Below are 20,999 nucleotides of genomic sequence, written 5' to 3' on the forward strand. Positions count from 1 at the left end.
ACAACCAGTTTGACCATAAATCCAGAATAGGAACTGAAGACACTCTCACAAGTGTCTTCAGGATTTTGCCATTCACAATGCCAAAATCCATCCACCAATCATCTACTGGATACACAGCTTCCTCAGTGACAGGCCACACACTGTAAGGATTGACTCAGCAACATCTTCGGTCATCTATTCTTTCTTTATTGCAGCAGGAAGTACAGTATATTCACATCAGAATGGTGTCATTACCATGAGGAAACCTTTTCTGCTAATTTCATGCTTCAGTGTTGAACAATGAGTGGTGGAGTGAATGAATCATGACGGTACTTACCATGACTTTTGTTAGATGGAAAGTAAAAAAATATATAGAGATTTTTTATTTAGTAAAGCACAGCATGTTGTACTTCTTATCCACTTATAGTCACATTTATTGATGTGGTACATCCGTAAAGCAAGTTTGTAAATGTTTTCAATTACACGTTACAAAAATAAAGCTCGGTAGAGAGAAACTCCTCCGAACTCTTCTTCTGAAGACTTCATTGTGTCGGAACACTTGAATTAACAGCTCAGACTGTGACAAAGGGCTGACACTGGAGACTCCTTCCATAAATGTTACATAAATGTTTCCTCACAGAAACGCTCACCATAGTAAAACTTACATGTTTCAGCACACTGTGGGCATGTGTAACTCCATTTAAATCTAAAATAAAGAATTATAACGTCTTCGTTTTATATGACCCTGTTAAGGTCACAGTAAATTTTCTAAATCCAAGGTAATTGCTTTTCATCGAAACTCTCAGTGAACTGTTTTAAACATGTTTATGTAGCAATAAACCTCTCTATAAAACTGTTTAAAGTTTAAATTGCTGTGTGTGACTCAGTTCCCAGCTGTTTTGCTGTGAAACTCAGCTACATTTACCGTGACGGGTGTGTGGTTTGGAGTCAAATTGGTCACTATAAGATCGGCGTCGTATAACATTTCACCATAAGAGATTGTATTTCTGACTATACGGAGCTGATCGAACTCAACCCTTGGTTATGATAAACGATGAACGCTGACTACGAAAGCTTTTTAATGAGAATGAGCGCGTCTCATACGTGATCTTGACAAACTGGCAGGGATGATGGAACCTTTTCCGCTTAAAAAGTAAAGAAAATCTGTGTTATTTCAAGAGTGTCTAGGAAACACCCCATAAAATCCAGGACTGCCGAAACATTTTTACCACAGAACGTTCTGCTTCGTAGAAGAGCTTTAAATAAAGACAAAAGAAAAAAAATGTCAGGATCCAGTCCCACATTCTGTCAGCACACAGATATTAGCTGACTACTCGGTGGTGAATGATGTGTTCGACAGACGTCCAGATCATGTATTAATAACCGAAATATATTGACATAGCGATCCACCACACTGATCAGTGTCCAAGATAACTTTATTTTTCGTTATCGAAAGGAAGGTTCTAGCAATACGATACTCCTGACAGCCTAGTTGAGGTCAGGGATGCATAATATTTTGACGCCAGGGTACATACAGACTACGTTGATATTCGAGGCTCCTTTAAGTCCTTGCGGTCCATGAATGGGTCTCCAGGATGCTTTAGACCTCGCTTGCGATCACCGCCCAGAGGGATTTGCAACTCTTGAGATCAAACGACCTTCCCTGCGCTTTCTCCTGGAAAGAATGTGAACGTCTTTGTATTTTAGAGGAGGGTAAAAAAAAAATAACCTTCAGCACAGTTCGACTTCACTTCCTTTTTAACCGTTCTTCCCCCCACCTCCACCAACTCTCCTCACTTTCCTTATTTTTTTTTTCTCTCCAAGCTCTGTTTGGGTTTGAGCAATCTGTTTCTCATTGTCTGTGCCAGTACCCCTCTGAGGCCCTTTGCTTGGTCTGCAGTTTCCTTTCGTTTTTTTTTTTTTTGTCAAATCTCAAAAAAACAACTGAAATTAGGCCATAATTCTTTCTTCTTTGCCTTTTTTTTAAAAAATGGTCAAAACATCCAGCACTGGATTTGATTTAAACTCATTGCACAAAGAGGTGTTGTTTTTTTTCCACAGTACTCTGACTTCATCAGAGCTTATTTGGATCGGAATAAACCATGGCAGTCTAGAGCATAATGCCAGCCAGTCATGAAGCAGGCTGGGTTGCCAAATGTGAGAAGAACCTTGTCAAAATAATATATAAACTGTTATACACCTCATCACTGAAAGTGACATTTATTCAGCAGAGACAGAGTAACCGAAACCGAGCACAGATCTGGATAAGCTCTTATGTTGCTTTGTTGAATTTGACATGCAGAACTGAATATTTTATTATTATTATTAGTAGTAGTAGTAGTAGTAGTAGTAGTATTATTTGTTATCTTGCAGCTTACAAATCCATATCTGTAGCTGAAGAAGTTATTTACTTGTTTTATTTATCACCTGCGTTTAGGACGGGTTTAATCAAAGTCTATTCTATCATCACAAATTTGGTTTAATGGCATCCCTATGATGTTCTTTGTCAGATTTAATGTATTTTGGTTCACTGAATGCTCCTGCAGGATACAGTCTTTTCTTTTAGTCTTTAGATTTCACGAATACACGAAGGATGAAGGATGGGGGTCAGGTACAATACCAGTGCAAAACATATAGCATGTTTGATTCACTTCCTGCAGTTGGGTCGATTCAGAGACGAATCACTTTCTCACTGCGATCAAACCATGCTTGGGATGCAGACTGAGACCACCTTGATCAGACGCCCCAGACCGGTTGTGTTGGGACACACGCACGTGTGATTGCTGTGAACTCACCTGCTTAAAGAACTGCACCAAGGAGGGATATGTACTAGGGTTCAATTCAAACTGACTAACTGCTGCCTCTGTGAAAGCACCCTTAGATGGTCAGATGGTCCAGACCGTTGCAATGGAAACTGGCTTTGGTAATTTGGAATGTCACTTTGCTGGTGGGGAAAGAGTCTGAGGAGCCCATTCAGGAGGTTTTGGCACCCCTCAAGGCTCCCGCTAGAGCTGTAACAGGCATGTCCCACTCGACAGAGACCTCCAGGCAGACCAAGACCTGCTGGAAATATTATCTCACAGTTGGATGGGAACATCTGTGGATCACCATGGAGAAGCTGGAATCTGTGACCAGGAATTCAGATCTTAATCTAAAATCAAAAGCTTTGTGACAATGCCTATTGTTTAAAGTGCTACACAAATCAAATTTAGTTGAATTTTGAAATCTGGGCTGACCTTCTCGGGCTATTGTGACCACAACCCACAGCAGGAAAGTGGAAGGATAAGTGAAGAAATAAAATGAAGTATTATTATTATTATTATTATTATTTTACAAATAAGCTCTAAGCTAACCACAATGGCATTTTAACAATATTCTCCATGGAACCATGAAACTGCATGTACTTTTGATTTATGATGCAGTTTGTATAAAGGTCTTGTATGCCGGGGGACCTCCAAAGATCTGGGATCATAAAGTTGATAAAGTTGGCCATTATATCTGCTTGAAAGTGGAATTAAGGATTCACTCCCAGCTCTTCTAAAGTTCCAGTTTTGCCACTGCATATGCACAGTGATGTAGGTGTTGAACTATATTCAGGATTTAGCTTTGTTTTTACTTCAGTCAATAGGTCTGATCATCATGCGCACAGCTTTCATGGAGTAGAAGCCTCCGCCGTAGTCCGCCCAGAAGATGCCGTCTTGGAACTTGTTACGATACACGCCGCCGGAGTACCACACTCCATTGAGATTGGTCTGGCCACATGCATTGTACCACCAGCCACCTTTATGGAAGTGAGCGCAGTTTCCTGTAGTGAGGTTAGACAGGACAAGAAGAGGAAGAATGAAGACCGTTTCTACTTTGTGCTGGAATATTGCAGTTTTGCACAATGACAGGAGAAACCTATAACGTACAGTACACCAGAGGTGGCTGGGATAAGACAGGGTCATGTCGAGGGTGGTCTTTTCGGTTTAAATTATTTGTTTTTTTTCCAAGGAAACCCTGCATGAAGCCAGTGAAGCATTACAGACTTCATTGATGAGACCTTGTGATATAATACATTGCTCAACTCTAATAGTTATAGATAAATATTCGATTTCGGCATACTATCTCATATCACAACCAGCCATCAGTGAAGCACATAATAACCTGAAACAATAATAACCTGAGAAGGCATCCTTGTCCCGATCCAGCGTGGTGAACTGTTTGCCATTATGGCTGGTTAAAGAATCCCCAGCATTGCCTTGGTAAGTGCCCAGACGCAGGCGGTACGATTCACTCTCAGGCTCCAGATGGAAGCTGCTATAGGCTGCGTACACCTTCTTTTCCATCCAGTCCTGAAGCTCCACCAGCAACTTGTAATCTCCCTGCTTGCCTAAGTTGTAAATATTCTCCAAGCCCAGCCAGTGCTCACCATCTATATTGCCAAAACCTTGCTGGAGTGGAAAGAAAAGAAATGTGATTTTATTAATAGTGGTGCTTTATTACATTGGATCAAAATGGAAAGGGAAGCTCGTTACTGTCAATGAGGCCTGAGTAACTTTTCATTAACCTGCTGTACACGGAGAAATTAGTAAACTCCTGAATTACTTGTACGCAAATGCATGCAAAACCAGACTCCTGGAGTTCCCTGAAGAACCATGTATTTGATTCCTCTGAAGCACAATTTGATTTGAAAAATGCTGATATCTCAGTCTACTTGAATTGCCCTGAACCACATACAAATATTGGACAGCGACTATGTCATTTGTGTGTGTTTTATGCAAGTGAGAGCAATTTGCAGCCAAAGGTATTTCCTGAAGAGAGAGGAGTAACATAAACCCATTGGTTCAGAACGAGGTTTTCCATTAGGACCTGGAATCATGACAAAATGTCCTGAGGTTTCGAGAGTCATCTTTCACTTGCAAGTGTGGCTGTGTGGGAGACAGGAGAGAAGTGTCCTGAGAGTCAGTGCTAGGTAGAAATAATAGGGCGTCACATTTCTGGCAAAGTTGAACAGTATAGTACCCTCAATCACCCATGACAGCGTAGAGAGCGTGCGTCTAATCCTTAGAGATTCCCGTGCAAAAGAACCCACAGTCTGGAAAGAACATAAAGAGGTTTGGCACACAGTCTGCCTTCCTGCTTTGCTGCCTTCTGTTTCTTGGCAATTTGTGAAAGTGAAGATACTTTGCTTTAGGATACAGGGGTGTGGAAGAATGTTGAAGCCAAGGGTGTGAAATACTTGAGTAATTGTACTTTGCTACTCTATTATTTTGGTATATTTATACTTTATTGAGTATTATTGAATTTAATGCCTACTCGTAATTACAATTCCAAATGAAAAAAAAAATTTTACTCTTACTCCTTAATTTTTTACTCAGACCTTCAAATACAACTATTACAAATCATGAAGTCATCCACCCAGTGACTGTATGCTATACGTCAACTGAATGGACTCAGTTTAGCATCCAATCCCTTCAGTTTAGTGTCCAATTATTTCAGTTTAGCATCCAATCCAATCCCTTCAGTTTAGTGTCCAATCCCTTCAGTTTGGTGTCCAATTATTTCAGTTTAGCATCCAATCCAATCCCTTCAGTTTAGTGTCCAATCCCTTCAGTTTGGTGTCCAATTATTTCAGTTTAGCATCCAATCCAATCCCTTCAGTTTAGTGTCCAATTATTTCAGTTTAGTGTCCAATCCAATCCCTTCAGTTTAGTGTCCAATCCCTTCAGTTTGGTGTCCAATTATTTCAGTTTAGCATCCAATCCAATCCCTTCAGTTTAGTGTCCAATCCCTTCAGTTTGGTGTCCAATTATTTCAGTTTAGCATCCAATCCAATCCCTTCAGTTTGGTGTCCAATTATTTCAGTTTAGCATCCAATCCAATCCCTTCAGTTTAGCATCCAATCCCTTCAGTTTAGTGTCCAATTATTTCAGTTTAGCATCCAATCCAATCCCTTCAGTTTAGTGTCCAATCCCTTCAGTTTGGTGTCCAATTATTTCAGTTTAGCATCCAATCCAATCCCTTCAGTTTAGTGTCCAATCCCTTCAGTTTGGTGTCCAATTATTTCAGTTTAGCATCCAATCCAATCCCTTCAGTTTAGTGTCCAATTATTTCAGTTTAGTGTCCAATCCAATCCCTTCAGTTTAGTGTCCAATTATTTCAGTTTAGCATCCAATCCAATCCCTTCAGTTTAGTGTCCAATTATTTCAGTTTAGCATCCAATCCAATCCCTTCACTTTAGTGTCCAATTATTTCAGTTTAGCATCCAATCCAATCCCTTCAGTTTAGTGTCCAATCCCTTCAGATTGGTGTCCAATTATTTCAGTTTAGCATCCAATCCAATCCCTTCACTTTAGTGTTCAATTATTTCAGTTTAGCATCCAATCCAATCCCTTCAGTTTAGTGTCCAATCCCTTCAGTTTGGTGTCCAATTATTTCAGTTTAGCATCCAATCCAATCCCTTCAGTTTAGTGTCCAATCCCTTCAGTTTGGTGTCCAATTATTTCAGTTTAGCATCCAATCCAATCCCTTCAGTTTAGTGTCCAATTATTTCAGTTTAGTGTCCAATCCAATCCCTTCAGTTTAGTGTCCAATTATTTCAGTTTAGCATCCAATCCAATCCCTTCAGTTTAGTGTCCAATTATTTCAGTTTAGCATCCAATCCAATCCCTTCAGCTTAGTGTCCAATTATTTCAGTTTAGCATCCAATCCAATCCCTTCACTTTAGTGTCCAATTATTTCAGTTTAGCATCCAATCCAATCCCTTCAGTTTAGTGTCCAATCCCTTCAGATTGGTGTCCAATTATTTCAGTTTAGCATCCAATCCAATCCCTTCACTTTAGTGTTCAATTATTTCAGTTTAGCATCCAATCCAATCCCTTCAGTTTAGTGTCCAATTACTTCAATTTAGCAAGTTTATCACTGTAGAAAAATAACTATCAAGAGTCCTGCCACTTCATTGTCTATGTCTGTTAGCATGATTTCTTTGCTAATGCTAGGTCAAACTAGCATTGATGCCAAAGTCCAAATTCTAGCTAATGGTACATAATGGATATTTACAGAATATTTTACCTGTGATTGATTCGTTATCAAACTATGTATGCATATGACCAGCAAACTTCCTGAGAGTGAATGATATTTTCAGGTAAAATTCCATAGTTGCTTTAAAATGAAACTCACCTTCTAAAAAATAAAAACCTGGCATTAACTGATATTAGCTTCTTCAGTTAAAAACATTTACGTTTTTCTTTTAAATACTTTTTTTTAAAGTAGCAACTCTTTGACTTTCACTTGAGTGCATTTTTGGCTGGATACTCCCACTTTTCATTGAGAAAGATTTTGACACATTATCTCTACTTTCACTTAAGTTTAATTTCTCAGTACTTGGATAATTTTTTTTAGTAATTGCGGCGAAGTGATAGAACTTTTGCATAATCTGTAACCTGTAACCTTAAAGTTACATTAAAGGCTCAATGAACTTTAACCGAAATGACTAAATGTGGAGATGGAGATGAGCCTTAGAGCTTCACTTCACCTTATAACTCTCCCAGTTTCGGAAAAAGTTAACAGATCCATCCTTCCTTCTCTGGATGATGGTCCAGCCTCCGTTGTCCACATCTTGCTCACACCACGCCTGCATCAGCCTGTCACTCTCATCGGGTTTAAGCAGGTACATCCCACTAGTGGCATGTCCAGCCTGCATAGCATGAAGGCAGTCGCGGAAAGGACCTCAAAATCAAGAAGGGTACAACAACAAATAAACGCCCAGTTCAATACACATTAGTTCCAACATACTGTAGATACACTAAAGATTGCACTTCCCAAAAACAGTTCATTCACCCTTGCTTCAGTGGATAATCTCACCAGGATACTGTAAATTTGTACCTCAGAACTGCTGCTGTAATCATAAAGACTCCATAAGAAACATCCTTTCAATACACTTAGTATTGGTTGACTTAATAGTGTCCTATTGTACTAGGCTAATAGTTTCGAATCACACTATCCCGTCACCTAGAAGAGGATGGGGTCCCTTTAGAGTCTGGTTCCTCTCAAAGTTTCTTCCTCATGTCGTCTCAGGATGTTTTTCCTCACCGCTGTTGTCTGTGACTTGCTCATTCGGAATACAAATATATATCTACATGCCGAATTCTGGAAATGTTGAAAAGCTTTAAAAGAGGTTTCTCGTGAGGCTTTCTACCTCTGCAGTTACGTTTCTTTAAATTAAATTCATCGTCTCGGACAGCGGGTGAACAGAAGACAGGTAGGGAGTAAAAACAAACACGGACACTTCCTACTTGTGGTTTCAGTGCATTTAAAATTGTGCTGAGAGCTTGGTAAAAGATCTCACAAGCTGAAGTAGCATGGCTGTCACATACTTTGTGGTCTGTTGGACTGAAAGAAAGCAGAGACCTTGAAATATGTCTAAAAATGTGCAAAGTCTGATTTTCAGGCCAAGAAGCTGACATTTGGTCAGACTCTAATTTCATGACTTGAACTGCAAAGGTGTGCAAAAGGCCTGGACGGTTTTTGTAATCCCACAGTATCCCACTCTTTTGACCAATGCTGATCAATTCCGCAGACAAATCCACGCAATTTTGCAATTATCTTTGTTCATTTTTTTGTATGCATCCACAATATTTTCTTATGAACATAGATGGTTTTATCCATCCATCCATCCATCCATCCATCTTCTATACCACTTATCCTTCCTTCAGGGTCACGGGGAAACCTGGAGCCTATCCCAGGGAGCATCGGGCACAAGGCGGGGTACACCCCGGACAGGGTGCCAATCCTAGATGGTTTTATATCCCAGAATATATATATAAAAAAATAAGTACACCAACCCTGACTAGGATAAAGCATTTACTGAAGATGAGCAAGTGAACACAGTGACACAGTGTGCAGTGCTGCATCTGATATGCTCCCATCCAGCTGGTGTATAGTCTTACAATAAAGGTTCCATCTTGAACCCTTCTTCATTTATGCATCGCTGCACTAATCTTTAAAGTTAGATCCATCCTTCCTTTTCAGACAAAGTAGGCCCTCTTGAGGGAGCTAGAACCCTTAACCGTCCAAAGAACCCTTGAGTCATGATTTTTACTAAAACCTGGTCTGCTTATGATTGATTATCTGTTAGAGACTGATTCTCACTTACCTTCAGAGCTGAAGTTGCCAGTCAGTGGCCGTTTGAGTTCCAGGGTACTTTCAGTGGTTTCTGGTCCTGCTCTGGATCCCCTCTCCCTGGCGAGAGCCCGGCTGTGGACCCTCTGGATCTCATTGGAAAAACGGGGCACATGTACTGGAATGTTCTCTGGAACCACCTGAACAAGCGGCGGGGGAAGTGGCTCCTGCCTGTGATTCCCGTACACTTGCAGGCACCTCTCTTCCAGAGCACCAATCAGAACGGACTGGTTATTGACCACAGCAGCAAGAGTAGAGAATCGGGCTTCAAGATCCCTGTAGCGGGCTGAGAGCCGCAATGCTTCTGCTGTGGCGTTGAGGATGCGGCCTTCAAGTTGTGCGAGCTCCAGCGAATTATCCCGCTTGCGAATGATCTCATGCAGAAGCTGCATGTAGAGCTGTGTGACGCGGGAATTCATGTTACGAGACTCCTTCCGCAGCAGTTTCATCTCACTCACCATGTTGCCGTCCACATCCACCACCATCCGCAGGGTGTCTATCTCACGTCGTTGCTTGGACATCAGCTCACGGACATCTGCTATGTCTATCCTGGTTATGCGATCTTTGTCTGGAAGCAAGGGTCCGCGACTTGCACAGATAGGCCCTGTGATCTTCTGCTCAGGGACCAGGAAGGTGTATGAGCACTTTTTAGGGCCATCTTCTCCCTTTTCCTCCCAGGCCCTCCGTCTCCGTGACAGGCCCATACTTTGTCCCCATGTCCAGGCACAGAAGAGGACACAAAGTCTCCAGGAACTGGGTCCCATAGTGATTGTTTCCAGCTCTTGCACAAACACTGTCACCTTAAAGAAAACAGAGACTCATCAAAGATTGTCCTCCCTGATATTATTGAGCAGTTACGACGTTTGTTTCCCACATTTATTTTTCTACAGAGCCGTGACCTACGATAGGATGCCAAGAAGATTTGATCATATCATGGAGTTACGCAACCCTTTTCCAAAAGGAAGAAAACCCATCTCAGGATATTGTATCTCAGGCCAGAGACTGTGGTTTGGTCTGGTGTCTCTGTGCTATAAGAACCCAGCAGAGGTGCAGAGCTTTTCAGTAAGTTCATACTATACTGTCTGCCTTAAGCTACTTAACGATGGATCAAATATACAAATGTAGACTAAACATTATCCAGATGAAAAACTGTTACCAGGAAACCATCTGTTGTACACAGAAGCACCAAGGCATACGTTGAACTGAGATGCAGATGGGGTCACAGGAGAATTTTACCAACCGTTATTTTTAATGTATTTCAATGCACATGAAATTGATTTCTGGACTGTTTGCAATAATTAAAACTTTCCCTCCTTTCACTTCATTTAGCATCTGCTAAATGCTATAAATGTAAATGTACAGAATATTAGCCTTCATACAGTTTGGCACTTCTCTTAAACCCATTTTACAACAGACTGTGGAATTGTCTGGTGTGTCCTTTATAATATGTATAGATATTTTCGTGCTATATTGAGTAACCTAGGGCAACAAAGCACAGAAATGAATGCTCCATGCCCCAGTGTGTCCACGACAGCAATGTATTTGATGTAAAATGGGCTTTATTCTCATGAAAATATTACACAAGACGCAGTACATGCACTCGGCTAAACCGACACACCAACCATTTGCTAGCACTTACTGTATTTATGGGATGCAGGGTTCAGTGCTCTTGTGTGTATCAAATTAAAGTAGCACTCTAATTTGGATGAAACAATCAAAGATGCGATGCACGCTTTTGACTACGTCTCCGGTCTTTGATAAGCTGCAGTGTGACGCACAAGCCGAGTCCTCCCATTAGGGGAGAGTATAGTGCGGCTGCAGTTCTTACGCACGCTGATTCTTTAAAAAATTGCTGAATGTGTAAATATAAATGAGTGCTTTGATGTATAACAATTAAATTCAATTCGATTAAATGTCATGTCCGATGTGTGTCAGGAGGGGGAGGAGGGGGTTATGTCACAAGGCCAACAAAGAGATGAAAAAAGCCTCCTCCTAAAAGGAACTATGAGTGTATTCTGTTTTGTGGCCTGGATCATGTATCAATATAATGAGCCTTGAATGTAAAAAAAAAAAAAAAAAAAAAAGACAAAGAAAGAAAAGAAAACTGTGTTATGTGTGACAAAGCAAGCCAAGGTACACTGTCTCATTTTCCATTTTCCAAGAGAAATTGACTGCGCTTCCTTACAACCCAAGCCAACCATAACAGGCCAGATCCATATTTGTTTGATTTTTTTTGTTGGTTTTTTTTTTTTCTGGGGGGGGTTGGGGGGGGGGGGGGATAAATTGCTGTAATTGTAAGTACTTGACTGACACAGAGTATTGCCAGCTGTGTAAAAATGGTATCCCGTGACCCAGCTCTAGTTTCAAATGCGCACTGATCAGGCAGGAGTAAATCACAGGTAGAACTACGCCAATGTCTTGTGCATATAAACAACGTGACAGGGGAAAAAAATGAGCAGTCATGATTTAAGTGTTTTTGTGAAGGTATCCAGGCCTTTCAAGCTGCCTGAAATGTTATAACGAGAAAGATTCTTGGATTATTTCCCGGCCTAAAAGTGCTGCGGTCATGAAACTCCCTTCTTCATTGTTGTGAAAAAACAGACTCAGTCTGATAGCACTGGAAGTTAAGTCAGATCATTATTATGTTGCCTCCCAGTTAATGTTTTTGTAAGAAATGAACCAACAGATCACCTTCAACCCTGTGTATGGGTTTAAAATGAGGGTTTACAGACAAGCTGCATGTTTCTGTTCACTTACGATGAACTTCATAAACCATTAAATAAAAAAAAATCGTGGGAGAGAATTAAAAGCGTCAGTTAGATATTTAGTAGAAAAATTAGCTTGAAGTGGCAGTTGCCATTAGATTCAAGACGGTGTGATCTAACAAGTTTTTTAACAAATTAGTATTCATCGATACAGATACTGGTATCACTTATCCATCCAAAGCTATGCTTATTTACATAATTAATACTCATATTATACTCATAATATTAGAGTTATTAGTGTACTATCGTATTAGAGTTAGAGCTGCGTTAATATCAATTTCAGCCGCACTACTGTCAGAGCTGCTGTTAGAAAAAAATTTATCAGCACTTTCTGACCAATCAGAATCCAGAATTCAACAGTGCTGGGTATAGAAGTAGGTTAAACTGTATAGCAAAAATGTGAATTGCTATATATTGGCATTAATGAAATAAAAAAATTTTAAAAATCAGTAATATTTCAAAATAAAACAAATGCATTTGTAGTGTTACAAGATGACCAGATCACCGAACTCCCTTTGGAGCTTTCAGGTATCTTACTGAGCAACTGTAAATGGAAACTCAGTGGAAATGGTCAGTACAGGACTCATAGCATTCCAAGAAGCTTTATTTTTGTCTTCTTTTATGGCAACAGGAACTATTTCTCAAATAAGAAGCTGTAGCTGTTTTGTGGTTTCATCTGCAACCAGTTGAGCGACCATTGTTTTCTGTCTGTAATTGTTCTCCGTCTCTGGTGGTGGGAAATAACGAGAGAAAGAATGAAATAGAGTAGAATAAAAGGGATGGAGATTCGTCATAGGGGATTGCTGTGCATCTAAATGTTCTTTAACCCCTTAAGGGCTCTTTAGTTATCCCTCTCGGGTGACACTTAACGGTATGATGTGAAACATGATGATGGAATTTTCCCCTATAGTAAAAGGTTCGAGGTAGAACCTTTTAACAACCTTTTTTCTAAGGGTGTACCAAGTACCGAGACAGGTTCTAGGTATTAAGAAGAAGATGGCGACCAATGATTTGGAGTTTGTGCCACACACTTACCGAGTTAACACATACAATAATTGAACAAAGGGTTCTTTAAGGATTTTTCATCAATCCCTTAAAAATTCTTTCTAGGATCCTACAATAACGTGTCACGCTGTCAGAAAGGGTTCCAGGTAAAACATTTTAGGAGGCTAAGCACCCTTTCATGATCCAATGAACCCTTAAAGAACTCTTCAAGCACCAAGCTGTACCAAGAGACTTAGAACGTTTGACAGGTTCTAGGTATTAAGACGAAAATAATAACCAATATTTTGCAGGTTGTACCACATGCTTTACCCAGTTAGGAAAAAAGGGGGGTTCTTCAAAGAACTCTTAATGGTTCTTCCGATGTCCATCTTGAGAAACCCTTAAAGATTCTTTGTAGAATCCTACAATAGCATTTTCTGTAAAAGTTTCTATAAACTGTGTAGGTGTGTGGTACAATTTCAAATCACTGGTCATTGTTTACTTCTTCATACCTAGAAACTGTCAATCATTTAACATTTTGCTAAAATAAATCAATCAATCAATAAAATTCCGGCTCACATTCTTGAAGGGTTCTGGGGTTGTCCATCTGGAGAACCCCTTAATATTTAGTTTCAGATTTTTATTTATTTATTCATTTGTTTTACTATAAAAGTATTTCACTACCAGAAAGGGTTCCATGTAGAATGCTTGTTTTGGAAGCTATGAACCCTTTCTTAGCACAAAAAAAAAAAGAAAAAAAAAACTAAACCTAGGGAACCCTAGAAGAACACATTTTTCTAAAAGTGTATGTAATGACTGGGTAAGTGTGTGGTATAAACCCTACCACTGCACAGTATTTTCTTCATAATACTAGAATCTGTCACACATTTTTTTTTTTTTTTAAAGGGGGGTTTTGAAGGGTTCTTTAAGGGCTCATTAGGAAGTTGTAGCTGTTTTGTGATTTCATCTGCATCCAGTTGAGCGACCATTGTTTTCTCTCCGTAATCGTTCTCCATCGCCCAATTACTCTAAACTGATATGTGGTGGGAAAGAACGAGAGAAGGGATAACAGGGATGGAGAGTTATGGTAGGAGTTTGGAAAGAAAGCACAGCTCGTGATTTTCTGAACACTTTGTCACTTGGCTGTGGCGTTTCAGCCTTAATCAGAGGGAGCAGGCGTTTCCTTCCAGGAGCTCCACATGTCCATGTTGGGGAAATGTTGATGTCTGTTTAAAGTGTTCCTAAAACTAATCTCTATGGAAGTACGCTTAGAAGCTATGTGTTACCAGCCAAGATTCTCCAGCACATCCTTCACAGCTACTCTGTAAAGGAACCTACAATCTTCTTACACATTTTTAAACACTATTAGCAGTAGCACATACTGAAAATTAAAATAAAAAGGAACTATATATATATGTAGTAGTTTGAGCAGTTTGGTCTGTTATATAGGAAGCACGCATAAGTTAGTGACCCTCATATTTTTGAACTTTTCCTGAAATCAGATTGAACGTTGGCAGTCATGGGACATTCCCGCATAATTCCCAAATAAATAATTGCCAAAGCTTGGACTAAATGGGAACAAGGACACATCAAAAAGTTCAAAGCTTTGATTTGAAGTCTGGCAGAAAGAAAATGTTTGGCTCCGAGCTCAAATGAGAGCAGTTAAAGTTGTACTTGGAAGGCGATACTCTACACTGTTGGCTGAAGACACAGAGAGCGTTATAAATCCTGATTACAGTGTTGGACTTTAGTGTCTAAAAAAAAGAAAGAAAAAGAAAAAAGAATCTCAGAGAGTCATTTGATTGTCAAATGAGGAATTTAGAGTCAATCCTCACCTCCACCATGGCCACCCAAAAGTCTGTTTTCACTGTTTATCATTTTCTTGACTTTACCAACAGAAAAATGATCAATGTTGGGTTTTTTTTTTTAGTTTGGATTCTGCATTCTGATTGGTCAGGAGGTGCTGATGAAATTTCTATAACTCTGAACTCTAGCTCTGAACAGTAGTGAATCTGTAAATCACAGGTTTAAATCTATGCACTCGTTCTGATACGTTATCGTTTCTGTGGAAACAAATTTCACAGGGACTGGTATAGTAGACACGCCACATGAACTAAGCCGAACAATAAACCGACTTTTTTAAAAAAGAAAACAGAAAAAAGTGTGTCATCACTTTATAAGGAGTTATCTGTAAGGAGTCTCCAGTGTCAGGACATGTTGTGATAGGGAATTAATCAACTTCAGAGTATTTTATTTCTTAATTAATGCCCAAGGAGCTACTAAAATGGCCCATTCCCTGCACCATTCTGTAAGAATGCAAGGATCTATTATCATACTGAACATCTAGATGCAGCGCGTAAGTGACCGCATGAATTTGTGCCATCACACTTAGCTAGCCGGCTAGTTAACTGGCTCGCGTTTCTCACAACTAGACAAATATCTGTCTCAGGTACAGATTGTTCATTATTTGACCTTAGCTAGTTAGCTTACACAGCATGCAGTAGCGAAATGTTACAGAATATCACTTTCATGTTAATTCATGACGTGTTGGGCTGTGATTGGTTCAGATTCGTAAGGTTTCTTTAATGATATCACAAACTGGTCTTGCATCTCCCAATTAGGCTCTTCAAAGACCCTTTAAAGGTTCTTCAGTTGTCCCTCTGGGGAAACCCTTAAAGGTTCTTCAGTTGTCCCTCTGGGGGAACCCTTAAAGATTCTTCAGTTGTCCCTCTGGGGAAACCCTTAAAGGTTCTTCAGTTGTCCCTCTGGGGAAACGCTTAAAGGTTCTTCCTTTGTCCCTCTGGGGAAACCCTTAAAGGTTCTTCAGTTGTCCCTCTGGGGAAACCCTTAAAGGTTCTTCCTTTGTCCCTCTGGGGGAACCCTTAAAGATTCTTCAGTTGTCCCTCTGGGGAAACCCTTAAAGGTTCTTCAGTTGTCCCTCTGGGGGAACCCTTAAAGGTTCTTCAGTTGTCCCTCTGGGGGGACCCTTAAAGATTCTTCAGTTTTCCCTCTTGGGGAACCCTTAAAGGTTCTTCGGGTGTCGCTCTGGGGGAACCCTTAAAGGTTCTTTGTAGAACCCCACAACCCTACAGTGTTTTCCTATCAGAAAGGGTACCAAGTTGAATTCTTCCCTTATTTGGAAGTTAAGAACCCTTAATTATCAAATGAACCATTGAAGAACCCATTTCCCTCAAATAGCATAACAGTTTAATCAGTTATACAGGTTCTAGGCATTAAGATGAAAATAATGACCAGTCATTTGTGTTTGTTCTGCACGCCTATAGAGTTAATACATAGATTTATAGAAAAAATGGTTCTTCGAGGGTTCCTTAAGGGTTTTTATGAGTGTATGTATTAACTGCTTCTTAGAAATGGTAATTATTTCCTTCCTAACACCTAGAACCCGTCAGGTGTTTTCAATCGAGTTAATATTGGGACTTGATGCACTGTTTTATATTGGAGGGTTCATTGGATCATTTCTAGCCTCGTAAAAGGTTTTACTTCGAGCCCTTTCTGACAGGAAAACACTTTTTAGCCACTGCCGAATCCCCCCCCCCCCCCACCTCCATCACCTAATCTGCACTCCTCAACTCTGAAAGCAGTAATGTGATCTGTTTTGTATCTTTCTTTCTTTTCTTGGATGTTATATTAAATCTGTTGAATACAAATTCCTACGAATGTTCTTTTGTGGCAAAAAAAGGGCATGTCTAATAATCCTTATGAATAGCTATTTATAACGTGCCGTTACCCAGAAGCTGATTGAGTTATTCACAGAAGAGGCGGAATCGTCTGGTTTTCATATCACATGTAATAAAACAAAGTATCTGACTTCCTCAGGTGCAGCACATGCAAACACTTTCTCAGTTAGAACCACAGTGACCAGGGGATTTCTGGCTTCAGTCTGAAACCCGAGTCACACAGACGCAGCTCCGTCTCTAACCAGATCCGTCTCAGCTTCCGTCTGCGGACTGCACGTCTCCATCAGATTAAAGTCATTCTAGCTCTTAAAAGCACTATGATTCGTTGTTTATTTCCATTTAGGATTAACGCACAGAGGACATGCATCCATGGGTTACAGGGGAGGTGGGGATTAAGACTTAATAAGGCAGTACATTCGGGTTTACAATCTCACAGGATTGTCTTAATATTTAATTGATTTAATTTATGTTTAATATAATCAATATCAATTAATATACTATATATATATATATATATATATATATATATATATATATATATATATATATATATATATATAAAACTTGCAATTTAATTAATAGATATTGAGTGTATTTTTATTTCATTCCACTATGTCATTAATAAGTCTATTGTACTTTATAAGCTCGATTTTTGGTTGATTGAAACCACCATTTTTATTTATTTATAAAATTATTTATTTATTTATTTTCCAACGTGGTCACTGCTTATACTGCTGACGTCTTTTTCAAGCCACTAGTGAATGTCAGTGTGCTGTTAAACAAGAATGTGCATAATGGCAATACATTTGAATACAAAGTGAACTATCCTGAACTAAACACCGGCGAATTAATGACATTATTATCAGAAATGTACAGACTAAAATCTTTCTATCGGCACTGATTTGTGATTTCATTCGTTAATACGTTCTTTGGAAAGTATTTCAAAAATATCGATAATGAACTGCAATATTCATGGACATTCTGCATCTTTTACTAAAGCAGTTTAACATATTTAGGAACTATAGAATAATATTTTTCCTCTAAATACATGCTATATGGTGGAAGAGAAACGGTGTCTTACCTCTGAGAGTCTAGAGCCTGTGTTCAGCTTCACACATCCAGTCTCTCTGCTCACTGACTGCCCTCTCTCTCTCTCTCTCTCTCTCTCTCTCTCTCACACACACACACACACACACACACACACACACACACACACACTCCCAACCACTCACTGCTGCTGATGAGAGCCTCATACAGGTTTTATGCTTCTGCATTTGTGTGTGTGTGTGTGTGTGTGTGTGTGTGTGTGTGAGAGAGAGAGAGAGAGAGAGAGAGAGAGAGAGAGAGAGAGAGAGAATACTCAAAGACCTCCTTGATGACAGAACCCTGTCATCAAGCTAAGCTCTGGGTTTTCCACTGTGCATTCACAACATAAAAGCAGTTAGAAGTTTATTTTCATTGCTGCATGAGAAAAAAACAGACCTCCACCTACTATTTGTTACTGTTCTCTACTAATCACACTGTTCTGTACTGTTCTCTACTAATCACACTGCTCTGTACTGTTCTCTACTAATCACACTGCTCTGTACTGTTCTCTACTAATCACACTGCTCTGTACTGTTCTCTACTAATCACACTGTTCTGTACTGTTCTCTACTAATCACACTGTTCTGTACTGTTCTCTACTAATCACACTGCTCTGTACTGTTCTCTACTAATCACACTGTTCTGTACTGTTCTCTACTAATCACACTGTTCTGTACTGTTTTCTACTAATCACGCTGCTCTGTACTGTTCTCTACTAATCACACTGTTCTGTACTGATCTCTACTAATCACACTGTTCTGTACTGTTCTCTACTAATCACACTGTTCTGTACTGTTCTCTACTAATCACACTGTTCTGTACTGTTCTCTACTAATCACACTGTTCTGTACTGTTCTCTACTAATCACACTGTTCTGTACTGTTCTCTACTAATCACACTGTTCTGTACTGTTCTCTACTAATCACACTGTTCTGTACTGTTCTCTACTAATCACACTGTTCTGTACTGTTCTCTACTAATCACACTGCTCTGTACTGTTCTCTACTAATCTTCACTGTTCTGTACTGTTCTCTACTAATCACACTGTTCTGTACTGTTCTCTACTAATCACACTGTTCTGTACTGTTCTCTACTAATCATCACTGTTCTGTACTGTTCTCTACTAATCACACTGTTCTGTACTGTTCTCTACTAATCACACTGTTCTGTACTGTTTTCTACTAATCACGCTGCTCTGTACTGTTCTCTACTAATCACACTGCTCTGTACTGTTCTCTACTAATCACACTGTTCTGTACTGTTCTCTACTAATCACACTGCTCTGTACTGTTCTCTACTAATCACACTGTTCTGTACTGTTCTCTACTAATCACACTGTTCTGTACTGTTCTCTACTAATCACACTGTTCTGTACTGTTCTCTACTAATCACACTGTTCTGTACTGTTCTCTACTAATCACACTGTTCTGTACTGTTCTCTACTAATCACACTGTTCTGTACTGTTCTCTACTAATCACACTGCTCTGTACTGTTCTCTACTAATCTTCACTGTTCTGTACTGTTCTCTACTAATCACACTGTTCTGTACTGTTCTCTACTAATCACACTGTTCTGTACTGTTCTCTACTAATCATCACTGTTCTGTACTGTTCTCTACTAATCACACTGTTCTGTACTGTTCTCTACTAATCACACTGTTCTGTACTGTTCTCTACTAATCACACTGTTCTGTACTGTTCTCTACTAATCACACTGTTCTGTACTGTTCTCTACTAATCATCACTGTTCTGTACTGTTCTCTACTAATCACACTGTTCTGTACTGTTCTCTACTAATCACACTGTTCTGTACTGTTCTCTACTAATCACACTGTTCTGTACTGTTCTCTACTAATCACACTGTTCTGTACTGTTCTCTACTAATCACACTGCTCTGTACTGTTCTCTACTAATCTTCACTGTTCTGTACTGTTCTCTACTAATCACACTGTTCTGTACTGTTTTCTACTAATCACACTGTTCTGTACTGTTCTCTACTAATCACACTGTTCTGTACTGTTCTCTACTAATCACACTGTTCTGTACTGTTCTCTACTAATCACACTGCTCTGTACTGTTCTCTACTAATCTTCACTGTTCTGTACTGTTCTCTACTAATCACACTGTTCTGTACTGTTCTCTACTAATCACACTGTTCTGTACTGTTCTCTACTAATCATCACTGTTCTGTACTGTTCTCTACTAATCACACTGTTCTGTACTGTTCTCTACTAATCACACTGTTCTGTACTGTTCTCTACTAATCACACTGTTCTGTACTGTTCTCTACTAATCACACTGTTCTGTACTGTTCTCTACTAATCATCACTGTTCTGTACTGTTCTCTACTAATCACACTGTTCTGTACTGTTCTCTACTAATCACACTGTTCTGTACTGTTCTCTACTAATCACACTGTTCTGTACTGTTCTCTACTAATCACACTGTTCTGTACTGTTCTCTACTAATCACACTGTTCTGTACTGTTCTCTACTAATCACACTGTTCTGTACTGTTCTCTACTAATCACACTGCTCTGTACTGTTCTCTACTAATCTTCACTGTTCTGTACTGTTCTCTACTAATCACACTGTTCTGTACTGTTCTCTACTAATCACACTGTTCTGTACTGTTCTCTACTAATCATCACTGTTCTGTACTGTTCTCTACTAATCACACTGTTCTGTACTGTTCTCTACTAATCACACTGTTCTGTACTGTTCTCTACTAATCACACTGTTCTGTACTGTTCTCTACTAATCACACTGTTCTGTACTGTTCTCTACTAATCACACTGTTCTGTACTGTTCTCTACTAATCACACTGTTCTGTACTGTTCTCTACTAATCACACTGTTCTGTACTGTTCTCTACTAATCACACTGTTCTGTACTGTTCTCTACTAATCACACTGTTCTGTACTGTTCTCTACTAATCATCACTGTTCTGTACTGTTCTCTACTAATCACACTGTTCTGTACTGTTCTCTACTAATCACACTGTTCTGTACTGTTCTCTACTAATCATCACTGTTCTGTACTGTTCTCTACTAATCACACTGTTCTGTACTGTTCTCTACTAATCACACTGTTCTGTACTGTTCTCTACTAATCACACTGTTCTGTACTGTTCTCTACTAATCACACTGCTCTGTACTGTTCTCTACTAATCACACTGTTCTGTACTGTTCTCTACTAATCACACTGCTCTGTACTGTTCTCTACTAATCACACTGTTCTGTACTGTTCTCTACTAATCACACTGTTCTGTACTGTTCTCTACTAATCACACTGTTCTGTACTGTTCTCTACTAATCACACTGTTCT

At 39.5% G+C, this 20,999-nt stretch overlaps 1 protein-coding gene across 1 annotated transcript; it reads right to left on the reverse strand.

The window, feature by feature from the left end:
• Nucleotides 1–1,397: 1,397 nt before the first annotated feature.
• LOC108268093 (angiopoietin-related protein 1) lies at nucleotides 1,398–17,819 on the reverse strand. Its single transcript, XM_017472790.3, has 5 exons — nucleotides 17,670–17,819; nucleotides 9,116–9,941; nucleotides 7,496–7,689; nucleotides 4,142–4,412; nucleotides 1,398–3,784 (listed from the first exon to the last, which is right to left on the reverse strand). Exons 2-5 carry the CDS (start codon nucleotides 9,903–9,905, stop codon nucleotides 3,597–3,599), a joined length of 1,443 nt encoding a protein of 480 aa, XP_017328279.1. The 5' UTR covers nucleotides 9,906–9,941; nucleotides 17,670–17,819; the 3' UTR covers nucleotides 1,398–3,596.
• Between the last annotated feature and the right edge of the window lie 3,180 nt (nucleotides 17,820–20,999).

The sequence above is a fragment of the Ictalurus punctatus genome, chromosome 7 (genome assembly GCF_001660625.3).
Source record: "Ictalurus punctatus breed USDA103 chromosome 7, Coco_2.0, whole genome shotgun sequence".
Classification (NCBI taxonomy): domain Eukaryota; kingdom Metazoa; phylum Chordata; class Actinopteri; order Siluriformes; family Ictaluridae; genus Ictalurus; species Ictalurus punctatus.